The sequence below is a fragment of the Bombina bombina genome, chromosome 8 (genome assembly GCF_027579735.1).
Source record: "Bombina bombina isolate aBomBom1 chromosome 8, aBomBom1.pri, whole genome shotgun sequence".
NCBI classification, from domain to species: domain Eukaryota; kingdom Metazoa; phylum Chordata; class Amphibia; order Anura; family Bombinatoridae; genus Bombina; species Bombina bombina.
The window spans coordinates 149,675,448-149,693,271 of record NC_069506.1 but is presented as its reverse complement, the minus strand read 5'-3'; the positions used below and the strand labels follow the sequence as shown (position 1 = coordinate 149,693,271).

General features: G+C 39.0%; 1 protein-coding gene across 3 annotated transcripts in view; it reads right to left on the bottom strand.

Annotated features, from left to right (window-relative positions):
* Positions 1 to 17,824, bottom strand: part of RASIP1 (Ras interacting protein 1) — a 189,639-nt gene that overhangs the window by 52,874 nt on the left and 118,941 nt on the right. For all 3 annotated transcript variants that reach the window (XM_053690637.1, XM_053690638.1, XM_053690639.1), the window contains exon 9: positions 16,327 to 16,567. In XM_053690637.1, the coding sequence (XP_053546612.1) occupies positions 16,327 to 16,567 (241 nt within the window). The remainder of the gene's footprint in view (positions 1 to 16,326; positions 16,568 to 17,824) is intronic.

The following is a 17,824-nucleotide window of genomic DNA, read 5'->3' as shown; positions in this document are numbered from 1 at the left end:
CCATGGCTCCGCGGTCATAGGTCCTGCTCTGCGCTCATCTCCGCTTCACGCAGGCTTGGTCCTGGATGAAGAAGAAAGTCGTCCCCGCTTGGAAGAAGATGTTGGCCGCTTGGAATAAGACTTCACCGCCTGGAACAGGACTTTCTCCGCTGGACTTCAGTAACGGTGAGTACATATTTGGGGGTTAGAGTTAGGATTTCTTTTTTTTGGTTGTTGTTTTTTTTTAGATTAGGGATTTATTGGGCACTCTTAAAAGAGCTGAATGCCCTTTTAAGGGCAGTAAAAGAGCTGAATGCCCTTTTAAGGGCAATGACCATAATTTAAAAAGTAAAACACAGCAAATACATCAGGGACTCAGAGGAGTATAAAAAAGGCCAAGTCTTTGTCTGGAATAGGAAGGAGCGAGCATTCCAGTTCAGAAATGATAATAGGTTTAGAGGGAGAAGAAATAGAGGAAGAGGAAGGAGAAGAACAGGCACACAAGAGGATAACACACCCCAACCAGGGCCAAGTGATGGAAGGATTAATATCAACACAAATACAAAAACGTGACACAGAAGCAGAGTCCCTGGAAGATGATTTTGAGTCGAACTACGACGTAGAGGACTGTGTTGAGAATTCTAGTAATGAAAGTGTTCTACCTGCTCCAAAGGAGAAGCCAAATAGGGGCTCAATTTTGAGATCAAGGGGAGGTAGAGGTCAGCAAAGAAACAACACAGAACTAGCAACCACTAGGGGGGATAAAGAAAAATATTAGGGGGCAAATTACTCAAGTGCTCCCCAAAAGTAGAGGCAAGAAAGATTACGTAAACCCAGCCAGCATATATATGATAAAAGTGCAGAAAATAGAACCAATGAAATTGTAACAGAAAAGGAATATAGTTCCATGCTGCCGGTTTTTCACCTGGAAAGGGAACAAAATGAAGGGGGGGTGGGGGGGGGGTTATAAGAAGAGAGCAGAGAGAGCCAATAGGGAGAAGCAGATATCTTTTAAGAACCCAGAAGTATCCATTACATCAGAATACATTGTTACTCCCCTAGGTAAAAAGATTCATCTGGTGGGTAATGTTATTAACGTTTCAGGTGAAGAATTAATTCTGGAGAAATATAAAGTACTTAATTTGGGCTTGGGTTTTGTACCTGAGAATAATTTCAGGTTGTTTGATACCCTCATAGACCTTTATAGGTTTGTGAGGAATCTAACCATGAAACAACATTATGATGAGGATATCACTCTAGTGGACACTCCTATACCCACAAGCAGCACGCAAGACAGTGAATCTGTTAAATATCCTGAAAGAAGGGAACTTTATCTTGATGATTTGTGTTGCCTAAGGGATATGGAGGGTCTTTTAGAGGCGAAGGTGAATTACATTGATAATTCAATAAAGCAAGATATTATGTAAAATAAAATTACCCACACTTTCTCGGCAAAGTCGTCATTTTATCCTATTCAAAGTAGAGGTACAGTTTTAGAATTATTCCATAAGACTGTAAAAAGACAACTAACAGAGCTGAGTAATGGTATGTCATCACAGAGACGTTCATGTAGAGATCTAAAGGCAGTTACTACAACCCTTAAAGAGAGAGTAGATCTGGTTTTCAAAAACTCAGACAAAGGAGGAAGCACAGTAGTGCTTAAGAGGGAGAATTATGTCATAGAAGCATTGAACCAACTAGAAGATACCAATACCTATCTAAAACTGAAGAGTAATCCTACTAAGGTATACCAACAACAAGTGAGGTCAATGGTGGATGAGGGGGTCGAAAGGGGATATATGGATTTGAAGACAGCAGAGTATGTGTATGTAAAGCATCCTAAGATCCCCCTCTTCCACCAATTACCCAAAGTACATAAATCTTTGGACAGTATAAAGGGGAGACAGATAATGTCAGGGATTGGTTTGCTGTTAGAACCCCTCTAAGAATGGTTAGACTCAGTGACCCAACCACTAGTATGTCATCTGGGAAGTTACCTAAGAGATACGAAACATCTTTTAAGGGTGATCCAAGATATTAGATGGAAACCACACTATGGATGGCTTACAGTGGATGTGGTCTCCTTGTATTCCACCATACCTCATGAGTTTGGTATTACAGCCATTGAAAGCTTTTTTAAGTACAGCTACAAATCTCTCCTACAATCAGAAAGAATTTGTATTATATATAATACGCTATCTACTTGAACATAGTTTTTTATCCTTTAAAGGACAATTTTATCTCCAAAGATGTGGAACGGCGATGGGTGCAAAGTTTTCCCCATCCTACGCCAACCTGTTTTAAGGTTGGTGGGAGGCCGTACACATCTTTGCAGGTAAAAATCCCTACAGGTCATGCATTAAGGTCTATAAAAAAATTATAGATGACCTGATCTTTAAATGGACAGGTACTAGGGAGTATTTGTGGAGTATTTAAAAAGCAATACTGTAGGGTTGAAATTTACAATGGATTATGATGAGAGGAAGATAGATTATCTAAATGTATCCCTCATGGGAGTAAATAGCAAAATTGAAAGTCAACTGTATAGGAAACCAATCTCAAAAAACACATTATTACATGTGACTAGCAATCATTCAACCCATGTACCTATTGCAATTGCAAAGAGCAATTCCTAAGGTTAAAAGAAACTGCAGTAATGCAGATGTATACAAACAAGAATGTGAGACACACAACAACTAAGAGAAAGGGGATACTTTAATAAAGTAATAAAAAAGGCTAGAATGCAAGTAGATGTTTGTTCAAGAAATAGCCTGTTGATGGATAAGCAGAAAGAAGGCAGTAATGAACAGCGTAAAACCACTTATCACCGGCTACTGCAACCAATATTCAAAAGTGTGTGATATTGTAAGGAAGCACCTTCCAATTTTGCTGGTTTATGACAAACTCAAAAAATATGTAAAGCAAGAATGTAGGTTCTCCTACAGACGAGAAGTAACGCTAGGTAATATTTTTTCTCCTACACAGCTACCGCAGATTACTGGAGGGGCTATGAGTTTTTGGCTAACACATAATGGAAATTTTAGATGTGGAAGTACCAGGTGCAAAGCCTGTGACTTTATTCAGGTTACTAGCCAATGAATATGCCACTTTACAATGTGTGAACTGCTCTATGAGCTATGTGGTATACTTAGTCTCCTGTGTTTGCTGTAAGATGCAGTATGTGGGCCTCACCACTAGAGAGGTGAGGTCAAGAATTAGGGAGCACCTAACCAATATAGATAATGGTAGAGGATGTTCAGCACTGGCTACCCGTTTCATTAAAAAACATGACAAAAATGTAAACGCATTCAAATGGCAGGCGATTGAGAGAGTATTTACCCCTAAAAGAGGTGGAGATAAAACGAAAATCCTCTATTGCAGGGAGGCATTCTGGATTTTTAAGTTGCAGACACGTATACACAGAGGATTTAATTCTGTATTTGATCTCATAAATCACTGGGAGTAACTGTAATGTCATTAAAAGTTATCCATAGTTCTAATAGGAGGTTAGGATCTTTGTTTATAGGTTATATCACTCAGACAGTAATGATAAGGCCAACTGTTTTCAGGATTTCAATAATGATTTGTGCACACAATAGTAAACACACCATATACACATGTAAATGTAATAAAATGAATGTATATGCAGGGTGATGCTCTTTAACTGTACTGTTGTTATTAAAGATATAACGTAATCAATTCACTAGGAGAAGATATACGCATATCTAAAAATAAATAGGATGTAAAGTCAAAACATAAATTATGCTTACCTGATAATTTCATTTCCATTGATGGGAGGAGAGTCCACTGCTTCATTCATTACTTGTGGGAATTAAGAACCTGGCCACTAGGAGGAGGCAAAGACATTCCAACCAAAGGCTTAAATACCTCCCCCATTCCACTCATCCGCCCAGTCATTCTGCCATGGGAACAAAGAACAGAAGGAGAAATATCAGGGTGTAAATGGTGCCAGAAGAATACAATTACATTTTGGTCTTTCCCAATGGAGAAATGGGCGTGTGCTGTGGACTCTCCTCCCATCGAAATGAAATTATCAGGTAATCATAATTTATGTTTTCCATCTAAATGGGAGGAGAGTTCACTGCTTCATTCATTACTTGTGGTAACAAATACTCTAGAGAACACAATGAAAAAAACGGAAGGGTAAAAGGAGGTGGACCCTATACTGAAAGCACCAAAACCTGCAGAACCTTTCTCCCAAAAGCTACTTCTGCTGAAGCAAAAACGTCAAATTTATAAAACTTTGCAAAAGTATGTAAGGAAGACCAAGTTGCCGCCTTATAAATCTGCTCCATAGAGGCCTCATTCTTAAAGGCCCAAGAAGAGGCCACAGCTCTAGTCGAGTGAGCCGTAATCCTCTGAGGAAGCTTGTGTCCCACTGTCTAGTGTCTCATATGCCAGACGGATCATACTTCTCAACCAAAATGATAGAGGAGTGGCAGAGGCCCTTTGCCCCAAACTTCCCTGAATACACAACAAATACGGACGAAGCCTAAATTCTTTTGTGGCCTGAAGATAAAACGTCAACGCCCGAACCACGTCCAAATTATGAAGTAACCTCTCCTTTGAAGAAGGGGGGTTAGGACACAAAGAAGGAACCACTATTTCCTGATTGATGTTACGACCAAGTAGGGTGGCTCACATTGCAAGGCCGCCAGCTCTGAGACTCTGCGTGCTGATGCAAAACCCAGTAGTAGCAGGACTTTCCATGAAAGAACCTTAATGTCAAGAGCATGCATAGGCTCTAACGGAGCCCTCTGCAAAACCTTAAGAACCAAGTTTAAGTTCCAAGGAGGAGCTGGATTCCTGAAGACAGGTCTGATCCTAACCAGAGCCTGAACAAAGGACTGAATGTCAGGAAGGTCCGCAAGCTTCCTATGCAACAGTATGGATAAAGCTGAAATCTGTCCCCTTAGGGAACTTGCGGCAAGACCGTTATCCAGACCGTCCTGGAGCACAGCATTTTGTGGAAAAGGGCCATTCAATTGGGCAATTGCGTTTTCAAATTATTGAGAAAATAGAAATGCCAAGAAGGTTAGGGAATAGAGAACTCTTCCTTAAACAGAGAGAAAGTTTTTGGATTTGGAAATTAGGCACCATGGAACCTAATGGGTTAAATAAAGATCTTGATATGTCTGTTTTTCTATAAGCTAATTTTCTATTTATTTGCTTATCAGTCTGTAATTGAGATTGTAATATGATTCTATGAATACATTGTATTATATGTGTTATTACGATTGTAACTAGATTATAATGAATACACTGTAGAATTGTTTTTAATTATTTAGATATAAAGGGTTAATAGGAAGTTGCATATGCAGCGCCACCTAGTGGTGTTTAGGTATAAATAGAATCATTTCAGTATGATGTTTAGCATGAATAAGGTAGCAATACCGATTTGGAAATTAGGCACCATGGAACCTAATGGGTTAAATAAAGATCTTGATATGTCTGTTTTTCTATAAGCTAATTTTCTATTTATTTGCTTATCAGTCTGTAATTGAGATTGTAATATGATTCTATGAATACATTGTATTATATGTGTTATTACGATTGTAACTAGATTATAATGAATACACTGTAGAATTGTTTTTAATTATTTAGATATAAAGGGTTAATAGGAAGTTGCATATGCAGCGCCACCTAGTGGTGTTTAGGTATAAATAGAATCATTTCAGTATGATGTTTAGCATGAATAAGGTAGCAATACCGAAACGTTGCTGTTAATGTTGTGTTGTGCCCAATAAACACTTATTTTTTTGCTGCTACTCCTTTTGGATTTCTTTTTACTCTGACCTTATGCCAGTGATATCCTCGTTCCTCACACCAGGACAAGTAGGTCCTTCAAACCTTGTGGTAGATGCAACAAGTGACCACATCCTCCGCGGCCACAACGGAGCGATTAGAATAGCTGAAGCATGCTCCTGCTTGATGCGGGCCACTACCTGAGCTAGAAGAGGTAACTGTGGAAATATTTAAATCAGGTTGAAGTTCCAGGGTACCGCCAAGGCATCTATCAGCTCTGCCTGGGGATCCCTGGATCGCGACCCATATCTGGGTAGCTTGCAATTGAGTCTGGATGCCATGAGATTTATCTCCGGCTTCCCCCATCTGGTGCAGATCTCCGCAAACATCTTGGGATGAGGGACCATTTTCCTGGATGAAACGTCTGTCTGCTCAGAAAATCCACTTCCTAGTTGTCTACACCCATAATGTGGATCACTGATAGCGAACAATTGTGCCCACTCCAGAATCCTCATGGCTAGGTAACTTCTCGTCCCCCCTTGATGGTTTATGTAAGCCACCGAGGTAATGTTGTCCGATTGGAATCTGATAAACCAGGACAACCCCAGAGGGGGCCAAGCCCTCAGAGCATTGAATATCGCTCGAAGTTCCAAAATATTTATCAATAGACTTGATTCTTCTCAATTCCATCTGCCCTGTGCCTTTCTGGCACCCCAAACAGATCCCCATCCTGATAGACTTGCAATCTCCCAGGATGGTCTTAAAAAGGATGTCCCCTGAGACAACTGCCCCGGTCGGGTCCACCAAGATAGGGACTCCCTCACCAGTCTGTTTAGAGATATCTGTTGGGACAGATCTGAATTATCGCTGTTCCATTGTCTCAACATGCACAGCTGAAGAGGTCTGAGATGGAACCTGGCAAATGGAATGACATCTATGCTGGATACCATGAACCCGATCACCTCCATACACCTGGCCACAGATGTCCTGGAGGATGTCTGAAGAGCTAGACAGTTGGACACAAGCTTGCAATGTCTCTGATCTGTCAAAAATATCTTCATGGCTGAAGAATCTATTATCGTACCCAGGAATTCCACCCTGTTGCTGGGGACCAATGAACTCTTTCCTTCATTTATCTTCCACCCGTTTGACCGAAGGAGGAGAAGAGCTCTCAAGTGATCCTCCGCAAGACTGTAGGATGGAGCCTGAATCAGGATATCATCCAGATAAGGTGCCACCGCAATTCTTCTGGCTCTCGCTACTGCGAGAAGAGCTCCCAGAACCTTTGTGAAGACTCTTGGGGCAGTCGCCAGACCAAACGGAAGGGCCACAAACTGGAAGTGCTGGTTCATGAAGGCGAATCTTAGAAACCTGAAGTGATCCTTGTGGATTGGAACGTGAAGGTAAGCATCCTTCAGGTCTATAGTCGTCATGAATTGCCCCTTTTGAACCAGGGGCAAAATCGATCTGATCGTCTCCATCTTGAACGACGGAACTGAAAAAAATTTGTTTAGGGTCTTTAGGTCCAGAATTGGATGAAACGTACCCTCCTTCTTTGGGGCCACAAAAAGATTTGATTAATACCCCAGGCCTCTTTCTGCCGGAGGGACTGGGATGATTACTTTGAGAGATTAAAGATCCCTCACACACCCCAGGTAGGTGTCTCTCTTTTCTGGTCTTGAAGAAATGTTTGACAGGAGGAATCTGCCTCTGGGCGGATAAGACTTGAAACCTATCCTGTAGCCCTAGGAAACGACCTCCAGAATCCAATGGTGTATAACGTCTCCTCTCCAAGCCTCCACAAACAGAGATAGTCTGCCCCCTACATGGTCTGAGGACATACCAGGGGCTGCCCATTCATGCCAACTATGATTCGGTGGGCTTCTTGTTCTGCTTGTTCTTGTTCCAAGAGTTAGCTGGCTTCCAAGATTCCTTGGAATGCTCCGACTTTGCGGCAGGCTGCCGCCGGTGAGACTTGTCCGCAGGAAAGGGACGAAAAGTAGATCCCTTAGGCTTAGTCTTCTTATCCTGATAGAATCCAGGCCCGGACCAAACAAAACTTTCCCCTTGAATGGGAGGGAAAGCAAACGAGACTTGGAAGTCATATCAGCAGACCACGACTTAAGCCACAGAGCCCTGATGTCTTAGCATTCAGGCGATTAATCTGCATGTTAGCATCACAAATGAACAAATGAGCCTTGATTCATTCTAAAATCTCATAGAGAGGAGTCTCCACCTTGACCATTGCTGATAGAGCGTCACACCAGTAGGTAGCTGCACCAGCCACCGGTTGAAAAATGAATCCCGTAACTTGGAACATCTTCCGCAACATGGACTCCATCTTTTTATCCATGGGTTCCTTGAAAGAGGAGCTATCCTCTACTCTCCCTCGTGCTGTCAGGCTTTGCCCTAATCTTTCTTCCTTTAAATGCTCTCTGAAGACTTTTCTGTTCAGAGAAGCCTACCACCCAACTCAATAATATTTCTCTTACCTAACAACATTTCCCTCATCTAACTCTGCATTAAAATCTTTCTCAATCTTGCAGTCCTCACCTCCTGTTTCTCAACCTCCTACCCTTCTAGATTGTAAGTTCCCACGGGAATAGGGCCCTCAATTCCTCCTGTATGTGTTTGTAAATGTTGTCCTGTCTCTTAGAAGTTTTATATTATTGTTTTATTTAAATGAACTGTATCCATGGACAGCGCTGCGGAATATGATGGCACTTCATAAATAAAGTATAATAATAATCCTCTAGAGGAATAGTCATTCTCTTAGCGAGCGTGGAAATAGCACCATCCACCTTAGGGATGGTTCCTTACAGTTCAAGCTGCACGTATGGGACGGGGAAAAGCTTTTTAAAAGAAAAAGAGGGGGGAAAAGGCGAACCAAGTTTCTCCCATTCATTCTTAATAATGTTAGCCATTTTGACTGGAACCAGGAAGACCTGGGGCACTATCCTGTCCTCATAAACCCTATCCAGTTTAGGGATCAAAGGTTCCTCTGGTAGTTTCAGTTCCAGAACCTCCAACGTAGCAAGCACCTCTTTCAGCAGAAAGCACAAACGCTCCATCTTAAATTTAAAATCAGGCTCCTCCATGGACGGAGGCCTAGATGTAGCTGATTCCGACCCAGAGGCGACATCCACCAATAAGTTGGAGTTGTCCTCCTCAGTGGATAATCTATCAGATAAAGAGGGAGTATCCTCTAACATATCAGAGTCCTCCATAGCTTGCACCTTTATTGGGGACTTGGTCAAAAAATAAATGGCACCTTTATATCCCAATGGCCGGGGCACTCAACCCTTCCTATGACCCGGTCTACAAGAAACCGCCTTCGTCTCCTCTGAACACAGGTCAAGAAAGAGGAAGTTGCAGAGGCCACACCTGGTCACATGTAGTGCCATGCAGGACCGCCCCTGCACTCAAGAGAAAAACGCACCAAAAAGGCTTGCTATGAACTGTGTTCCACACTGACAGAGCCTCATCTCACACAAATGCAGTAAAAACACAATAAACAATATTATGCATAATAAACTCCCCCCTGTTAAAAAGCACCCTTCCGATGGTATTACCCTAGATTCTATAAAGATAAAAGAAACCACACTGTGACCCTGTCTTCATGCATTATCAAATATATAAATGAAACGATCTTACCAGAATCAACGCCGTGGAACAGGAACACAGCCATTCAAGTGTGACAGGTTAGTAGCATCACTCCTGACATGGACTTGAGAGAAGAAAAGCAGGCAGCGAAACTCGTCAACACTGATTGCTAATGGAGCTGTTAAACTGAGTCAGGATGGGTTCGCAGAAAGACTCTCCCTGCATCTCTGGACTCTAACATTCACCCATGGTCTCACTGAGAGGCTGACAGGGCTACTTAAAACTCCAGTCCTATTTCGAAGAGTACTACCCTCCATAAAAGACTACCAAAGAAAGGCAAAGAATGACTGGGGGATGAGGGGAGTGGGGGATGTATTTAAGCCTTTGGCTGGGGTGTCTTTGCCTCCTCCTGGTGGCTAGGTTCTTAATTCCCACAAGTAATGAATGAAGCAGAGGACTCTCCTCCCATTAAGATGGAAATATTGTGTACATTGAGGGAGCACCTAATCAAGTGGAAGAGGAGCTGCTGCAGCGCTCTGCGTGTATCCACACACCCCGGAAGTCAATCCCCTCAGGGAGTAAGCCATAAATGCTTTCATCACTCGGAGTGCCATAGCCAAAGCGGTGGATAGAGCCGCAAAAGTAGTGACAAGGAAAACAGAAAGCAGGCACTACTCCAAAGCCCAAAAATGTTTAAAATCCCAAAAATCCTTTATTGAGGCATATGTAAAAATAGCAAACAGGCATAGCAGGATAGGTAAATAGACAGGCTGATGCGTTTCGCGCCCCCTACTAATAGACTACAGTCTATGTTTCAACCTTGTCTATTTATAGGCCATTTACAGAGCATTAACTATGTCATGGCCTAATTAAACAGGCACAAATGGTTAAAAACATAAAGGTACCTATAAAGACACAGTGTAACTCAATACATGATATAAAAGACATACGATAACCTATTGACAATAATATAAGATTCTACCCTTATTGACTTTGATTTTGCACCCTCCTTTGCTAACATTTTTGTGACATGGTGGGAACAACTTTATATTTATACGTCTGTGAATCCTTGGTATGATGATATTGAACTCTTTGCGCGGTATATAGATGACCTTCTCCTCATAGTTAAGAAAATGGTTAATGACATTTTGTTTGCTGATCTTTTGACATTTTGTAACAACAATGAAATGGGCTTAAAGTTCACTGGTGAATGCAGTGGAGAGCAGGCCAACTATATGGATCTTACTCTCCAAGCCATAGATAATGTCATTGTTACCAAAACATTTAGAAAACCTACAGCAGGAAACACAATATTACACAGCACATCTCAGCATTCAGAGCATTTGGTTGAATCGATATCCAAGTCACAGTTCCTTAGATTGTAGTCTATGAGTAAGCACCGCTAGGGGGCGTGAAACGCGTCAGTCTGTCTATTTACCTATCCTGCCATGTCTGTTTGCTATATTTACATATGCCTCAATAAAGGATTTTTTGTATTTTAAACATTTATGGGCTTTGGAGTAGTGCCTGCTTTCCGTTTTCCTTGTCAGCACCTAATCAAGACCTAGTCATCTTAATCTAATCTAATGTAATTTAATATAAAATAAGGACTACTAAGGTTTTGTGCTATTTAGTAGGCAATAGCCAATATAGAATAATTGCAGTTTGTGACTGACTCTATATGTATATAAAATGTATATGGTGAATGGTTAATTTGGCCATATGGTTGTTTATGGCTATGTATATACACTGTTTATGTTCTTTACAAGAAAATGGCAGTATTGATCAGAATGAGGCTTACATCTGTTCATTAGGTTTAAAAGCAAGAGGGAGACATGGTATGAGTAACTATGATTATGGGGAAACCCGAAACGCATCAGTGACGTCATACAGCCTCAGGTCGTATCTTTTTTGCCAGTTTTTTTAAGATAGCAGTTGATTGCTTACTTGTTAGTAGTCTATGTATTTTGCATTTTTAATTTTCTTAATAAAGATATCCCCTTTTTTTAATCTTGGAAGGAGCTGGTCTGGATTTTGTTTGTTTGTTGAGGCATCCGATCATTGAAGTTTTCTATAGGGCTCTCCGTAGGTCACAAGTGGCAGGCACCGCAGCAAGAAGCATCTTGGGCTATTAGCCTAAAGAAGGAACATGGACTTCGCCGCAACAAGATCATTAGCTGTGAGTAGCAGGTAACCAGCGTTTGGGACAAGTTTGCCACCAGCAGTACAGTGAGTGACTGATTTGAAAAATCTTTGTGCTGTTTAACCCTAAAGTATTTGGGACTGAGGTATATAAGGCTGTGAGGCTTTACGGTTTCTACATTTTACTGGGCTAACAGAACTTTCTCTGTTTGTTCCTATTTGGGGTTAGAGTTTTTTTTTTTTTAGATTAGGGATTTATTGGGCACTCTTAAAAGAGCTGAATGCCCATACAAATGCCCCTTTAGGGGCAATGGGTAGTTTAGGATTTTTTTAGTGTTAGGTTTTTTATTTTGGGGGGTTTGTTGGTTGGTGGGTTTTACTGTTAGAGGGGGATTTAGGATTTTTTAAGGTAAAAGAGCTGTTTAACTTAGGGAAATTCCCTACAAAAGTCCCTTTTAAGGATTAGATTAGGGGGTGTTTTAATTTTGGGGGGCTTTTTAATTTTCATAGGGATTAGGTTTAATTGTTTTATTTTGGATGATTTTGTTTAATATTTTCTGTAATGTTAGACTTTTATTTTGGTAATTGTAGATTCATTTAATTTTTTATTTTTTTTATTTATTAGGTTAGGGGTTTTAGTAATTTAGTTATTTGCATTGTGGAGGTTTGGCGGATTAGGGGTTTATAGATTTATTAGGATCGTTGTGTGGGTATGGCGGATTAGGGGTTAATAGTTTTATTAAGTTTATTGCATTGTGGGTTAATGGCAGATTAGAGGTTAATACTTTTATTAGGCTTATTGTGATGTGGGTTAATGGTGGATTAGGGGTTAATACATTTATTAGGTTTTTTGCGATGTGGGTTAATTGCGGATTAGGGGTTAATACATTTATTAGGTTTATTACAGTGGGGGATTGCAGTTGACAGGTAGATAGATATTGCGCATGCGTTAGGTATTAGTTATTTTCAGGAGGTAAATAGATATTGAACATGCTTTAGGTGTTAGTTACTATTTTTAGGAAGTTACGGTGCTCACATACTCAGTGTGGCGAGGTGAAAATGAAGTAAAATGTTTCCATTTTCGGTGCGTAATCCTAGCGCTAAATATGTGTTAACGATTTGCGCCGCGGTTCTATGTTAGCTTAAGGGAGTAAAAATAGCGGCCGTCGGGTGAAATATACGCACCACATTTATATGCAACGCCGTATATGTGATACCAAAACCGCGTAACAGAGCAGGCGGACAAGTTATAGAGCAGCGGAAACAAGGGGCATCAAGCTCCATACGGAGCTTCATATATCGGCCCCTGTATCTGAATCATGAAAAAAATGTTATATTAAAAATAGGTCAATTTAACTTTTAAAACATTACGATAGAAACAAATGTTGCTTTTACCATCCTTAGTAACAGCCTGGCTGCTAAGTCAGTGTTGCAGTCAGGCCTAGTGGGAGAACAACAATAGTGAACATAAGGTAGGAGTCGCTTAGAATTTGCTTTCGATTTGCAGTATTATGGTTGAACATGTATATTCCTTAAGGAGTTGCTGAGGACAATTATCAGGCTTAAAAACAGGACACTAAAACCAAAAAAGTTATTTTATGATTTAGGTAGACAATACAATTTTAAACAAAATTCCAAATTACTTCTATTATCTAATTTGCTTCATTCTTTAGATATCCTTTGTTGAAGGAATAGCAATGAACATGGGTGAGCCAATCACACGAGGCATCTATGTACAGCCATCAATCAGCAGCTACTGAGCCTATCTAGATATGCTTTTCAGCAAAGGATATCAAGAGAATGAAGCAAATTACATAATAGAAGTAAATTAGAAAGTTGTTTAAAATTACATGCTCTTCTAAAACGTAAAAGAAAAAATGTGGGTTTCATGTCCCTTTAATGGTCCTTTTTTTGGAACATACCATTTTTTTAAAAAAAGTTTCCCATTTAGTTTTAATATCAAATTTGTTTCGTTTTCAAAAAATTCAGTGTTGAAGAGATACCTAGGTAAGCATCTGAAGCACTATACTCCACCAAATGGAAAACATTCTTGCAAAACTGCTGCCATATAGTGTTCCAGAAATGGGCCGGCTTCTAAGCTTATGTCCCTGCTTTTCAACAAAAGATACCAAGAGAATCAGGAATAATTGATAATAAAAATAAATTTGTTTAAAATCGCATGCTCTATCTGAATAATGAAAGAAAACATTGAAATCCCTTTAAATGGGATCCTAGGTAAATACATCTTATCTAAATGAAACACCTGAATGTTTTTAATCACCCAGGAAATATATGTAATCTTAATACGTATCATGAATAGATCAAGCAAGTGATATTCGTTTTTACTTTAGTCAAATACCTTTATAAAATGTTTGACAATATTACTTGTCACATCCCTTTTAATATTAAAAGCCTACATTATATGTACTTGTAATCATAGTACAAGCCATGATGTCAAGGAGTGATTTAAAGGGACATTCTATTCCAGAATTTTTATTGTTTAAAAAGATAAATATACTCTTTATCTCTGTGATTACCTTGTATCTAAGCCTCTGCAGACTGCCCCCTTATTTCAGTTCTTTTGACAAACTTACATTTTAGCCAATCAGTGCCGACTCCAAAGCAACTGCAAGAGTGTGAGAACAATGTTATCTATAAGGCCCATATGAACTAGCGCTGTCTAGCTTTGAAAAACTGTCCAAATGTATTTAGATAAGAGGTTGCCTTTAAGGGCTTAGAAATTAGCTTATGAGCCTACCTAGGTTTGGCTTTCAACAAAGAATACCAAAAGAACAAAGCAAATTTGATGATAAAAGTAAATTGGAACGTTGTTTAAAATTGCATGACCTATCGGAATCATGAAAGTTTAATTTTGACTAGACTGTCCCTTTAAGCATGGTAAACTAAAAGTAATTAGGGCCAGATTACAAGTGGAGCGCTAAATATCACTTTCGTGAAAGCGATATTTGTGCCCCACTGAATAATACCAGCACACCCTAATGTGCGCTGGTATTACAAGTTGAAAGCAATGCAAAAGTGAGCTCACGTTTGCATTGCTGGGAAGCATTGCACTCACGAGAACGCGCTTCCATGGACGCATCGAAGGGGTAAGTAGCGCAGCAATGACAGCAAAATGTAAATATATATGTATATGATTATATACATATATATTTATGTGCTAATATGTGTGTGTATATATATATATATATATATATAAATATTAACAGACACACACATGTGTATGTATGTATGTATGTATATATACAGTGTGTATATATATATATATATATATATATATATATATAAAAAAGAATATACATATATTTTTACTGGGAACACAGTAACCATAGATCGCAATAGAAAGGCACTTTTCAGTGCCGTTTTTGTTTTCTTTCTTTTTTTCAAACACCCCACACCTGCCAACTTTAGTCCCCAAAAGCTGCCTGGTGCAGATATGTTATTAAAAAATAAAAATGTTATAATTTTTATTTTTTTATAAAATGCACACCACTGTATTTGGGGGGCATTTGGGGTACATTTATAAAATTAACCAGATATCTGGCTAATGACTGATTATAATTAGTGCGCCACTTGATATCTAGCCCTTTTAGAAATGTTTTGATATGAAGTTTGCAAATGGCTTTCTCCACCACACAGCTCGTAAACCCTCTGCATTAAACTAATTTTGAGTAGTCTTAAATAACAAAACAATTATAACCCCTTGTTTTGCAATTAAAAAGTCAACCCATTTAATATTTTGCAATAAAAAAGTCAAGGGTTATGGATTAAAGGGACAGTCTAGGCCAAAATAAACTTTCATGATTCAGATAGAGCATGTAATTTTAAACAATTTTCCAATTTACTTTTATCACCAATTTTGCTTTGTTCTCTTGGTATTCTTAGTTGAAAGCTTAACCTAGGAGGTTCATATGCTAATTTCTTAGACCTTGAAGCCCACCTCTTTCAGATTGCATTTTAACAGTTTTTCACCACTAGAGGGTGTTAGTTCACGTATTTCATATAGATAACACTCGTGCTCGTGCACGTGAAGTTATCTGGGAGCAGGCACTGATTGGCTAGACTGCAAGTCTGTCAAAAGAACTGAAAAAAGGGGCAGTTTGCAGAGGCTTAGATACAAGATAATCACAGAGGTTAAAAGTATATTAATATAACTGTGTTGGTTATGCAAAACTGGGAAATGGGTAATAAAGGGATTATCTATCTTTTAAAATAATAAAAAATTCTGGTGTAGACTGTCCCTTTAAATTAGTCCCCAACATCAGACATCTTTAGCATTGCAGTGATACAGAAAAAATGCTCAAAAAATGTAGTCCCAATGTTATTTTGTGTTCTGTTTTGACAATAACTAAATCCTTATTAGGACTAGATTTATGGACTAAATCCATCAGTCATTTAGAGTCCACTTAAAGCTTTACTGGGCTGTTTGCCTATATAGACAGGTACTTGTTTCCTGCTAAATCATTCAGTCATTTACAGTCCACTTAAAGCTTTACTGGGCTGTTTGCCTATATAGACAGGTACTTGTTTCCTGCTAAATCCATCAGTCATTTAGAGTCCACTTAAAGCTTTACTGGGCTGTTTGCCTATATAGACAGGTACTTGTTTCCTGCTAAATCCATCAGTCATTTAGAGTCCACTTAAAGCTTTACTGGGCTGTTTGCCTATATAGACAGGTACTTGTTTCCTGCTAAATCCATCAGTCATTTAGAGTCCACTTAAAGCTTTACTGGGCTGTTTGCCTATATAGACAGGTACTTGTTTCCTGCTAAATCCATAAGTTCTCATTAGATCAGTGATTCATTAGATGTAACTTACCCTTTTCCATTAGTGTATTGAAGAGGGAGGCATTAGAGAAAAAGAAGAGATAGCCAAATGTCTGAGACACAAGATCTGGGTGCAATTCACAATCGCGAGTTAAATCCAGAGTCGCCTGATAGATGGCGAGAGTGCCACGGGTACCCTCAGGCATGTTGCTTAAGTCGCCCACATCTGAAAGACTTGAGGGGTCCGTAAAAGGGTTGCTGTCCAAAAGGGCCGGAAGAGATGCATACAATGTCTGTAAGATAAGAATCCATATGTTGTATAAACGTAGTCAACTACTTACATAGGTATATGGGCATCAAATGGATCGTCCATTTCCCTATTTAAAGATTTAAAAGGACAGTAAACACCTTGTAATTACAAGACATTTCTGTTGTGTTGCTGTATAATAAAATATCAGCCAAGTCCAAACAATTTAAAACAAATTAACATCCTGTTTTCTGCAAATTGTTTTCAATAGCCAAATTCCACCCACCTCTGGCCTTATTTGTAGGAATCAATCTAGGGTTGGGTTTGCAGACTAGTCACAGTTATTAAAGGGACATGAAACCTAACATTTTTCTTTTATGATTCAGATAGAGAATAGAATATAAAAAAAAGTTTCCAACTCACTTCTATTATCAAATTTGCTTCATTCTCATGTTATTCTTTGTTGAAGAGATATCTAGATAGGTAGAGTGCACATGCCTGAAGCACTACATGACAGGGAATAGTGCTGCCATCTAGTGCTCTTGCTAATGTACTGTATAACATTGTTGCAAAACTGCTGCCATATAGTACTGCAGACTCGTGCACACTCCTGAACTTACGTTTCCTGCTTTTCAACAAAGGATAACACAAAAACGAAAACAAATTGATCATAGAAGTATATTAATTTGTTTTAAATTGTATGTTCTATCTGAATCATGTAAGAAAAATGTTGGGTTTTATGTCCCTTTAAGTTAGTATAAAGTGAATTTGTTTGCTATTGGTATCTGTTAAAGCCAATTAGTGAAAGATGTGTAGCAGGGTTAATCTTAAAAAGTCATCAGGGTGTTTTTCCACTATTTTCAGAAATAAATTACATAAAAAGGGATCAAAATAAATAATGAAAGTATGTTGCAAAATTGTTTTATTACACAACGAAACATTCCCAAGTTGTTTACTGTTCCTTTAAGGAGAAGTGATCATCTACATTCTAAGTAATATACGTGAATATAAAAGAACTTTCAATCATATTTAAAAATCATATTAAAAAAATCATAAGAGACTGATGTAAGGGTTAATTATTTCTATTTTAATTGCTTATTCCATAGAATTGACTGCAGGTAAAAACTGTTCTAATGAAAATCTGCTCTCAAAACAGCATGTGACATAAAAACATCAGCGAAAAGTGGCATTTAAGGAAGAATGTCACACACCTGCTACACGTTTATTAAAGGGACAGTATAGTCAAATTTAAACTTTTATGATTCAGATAGGGCATGCAATTTTAAACAACTTTCCAATTTAA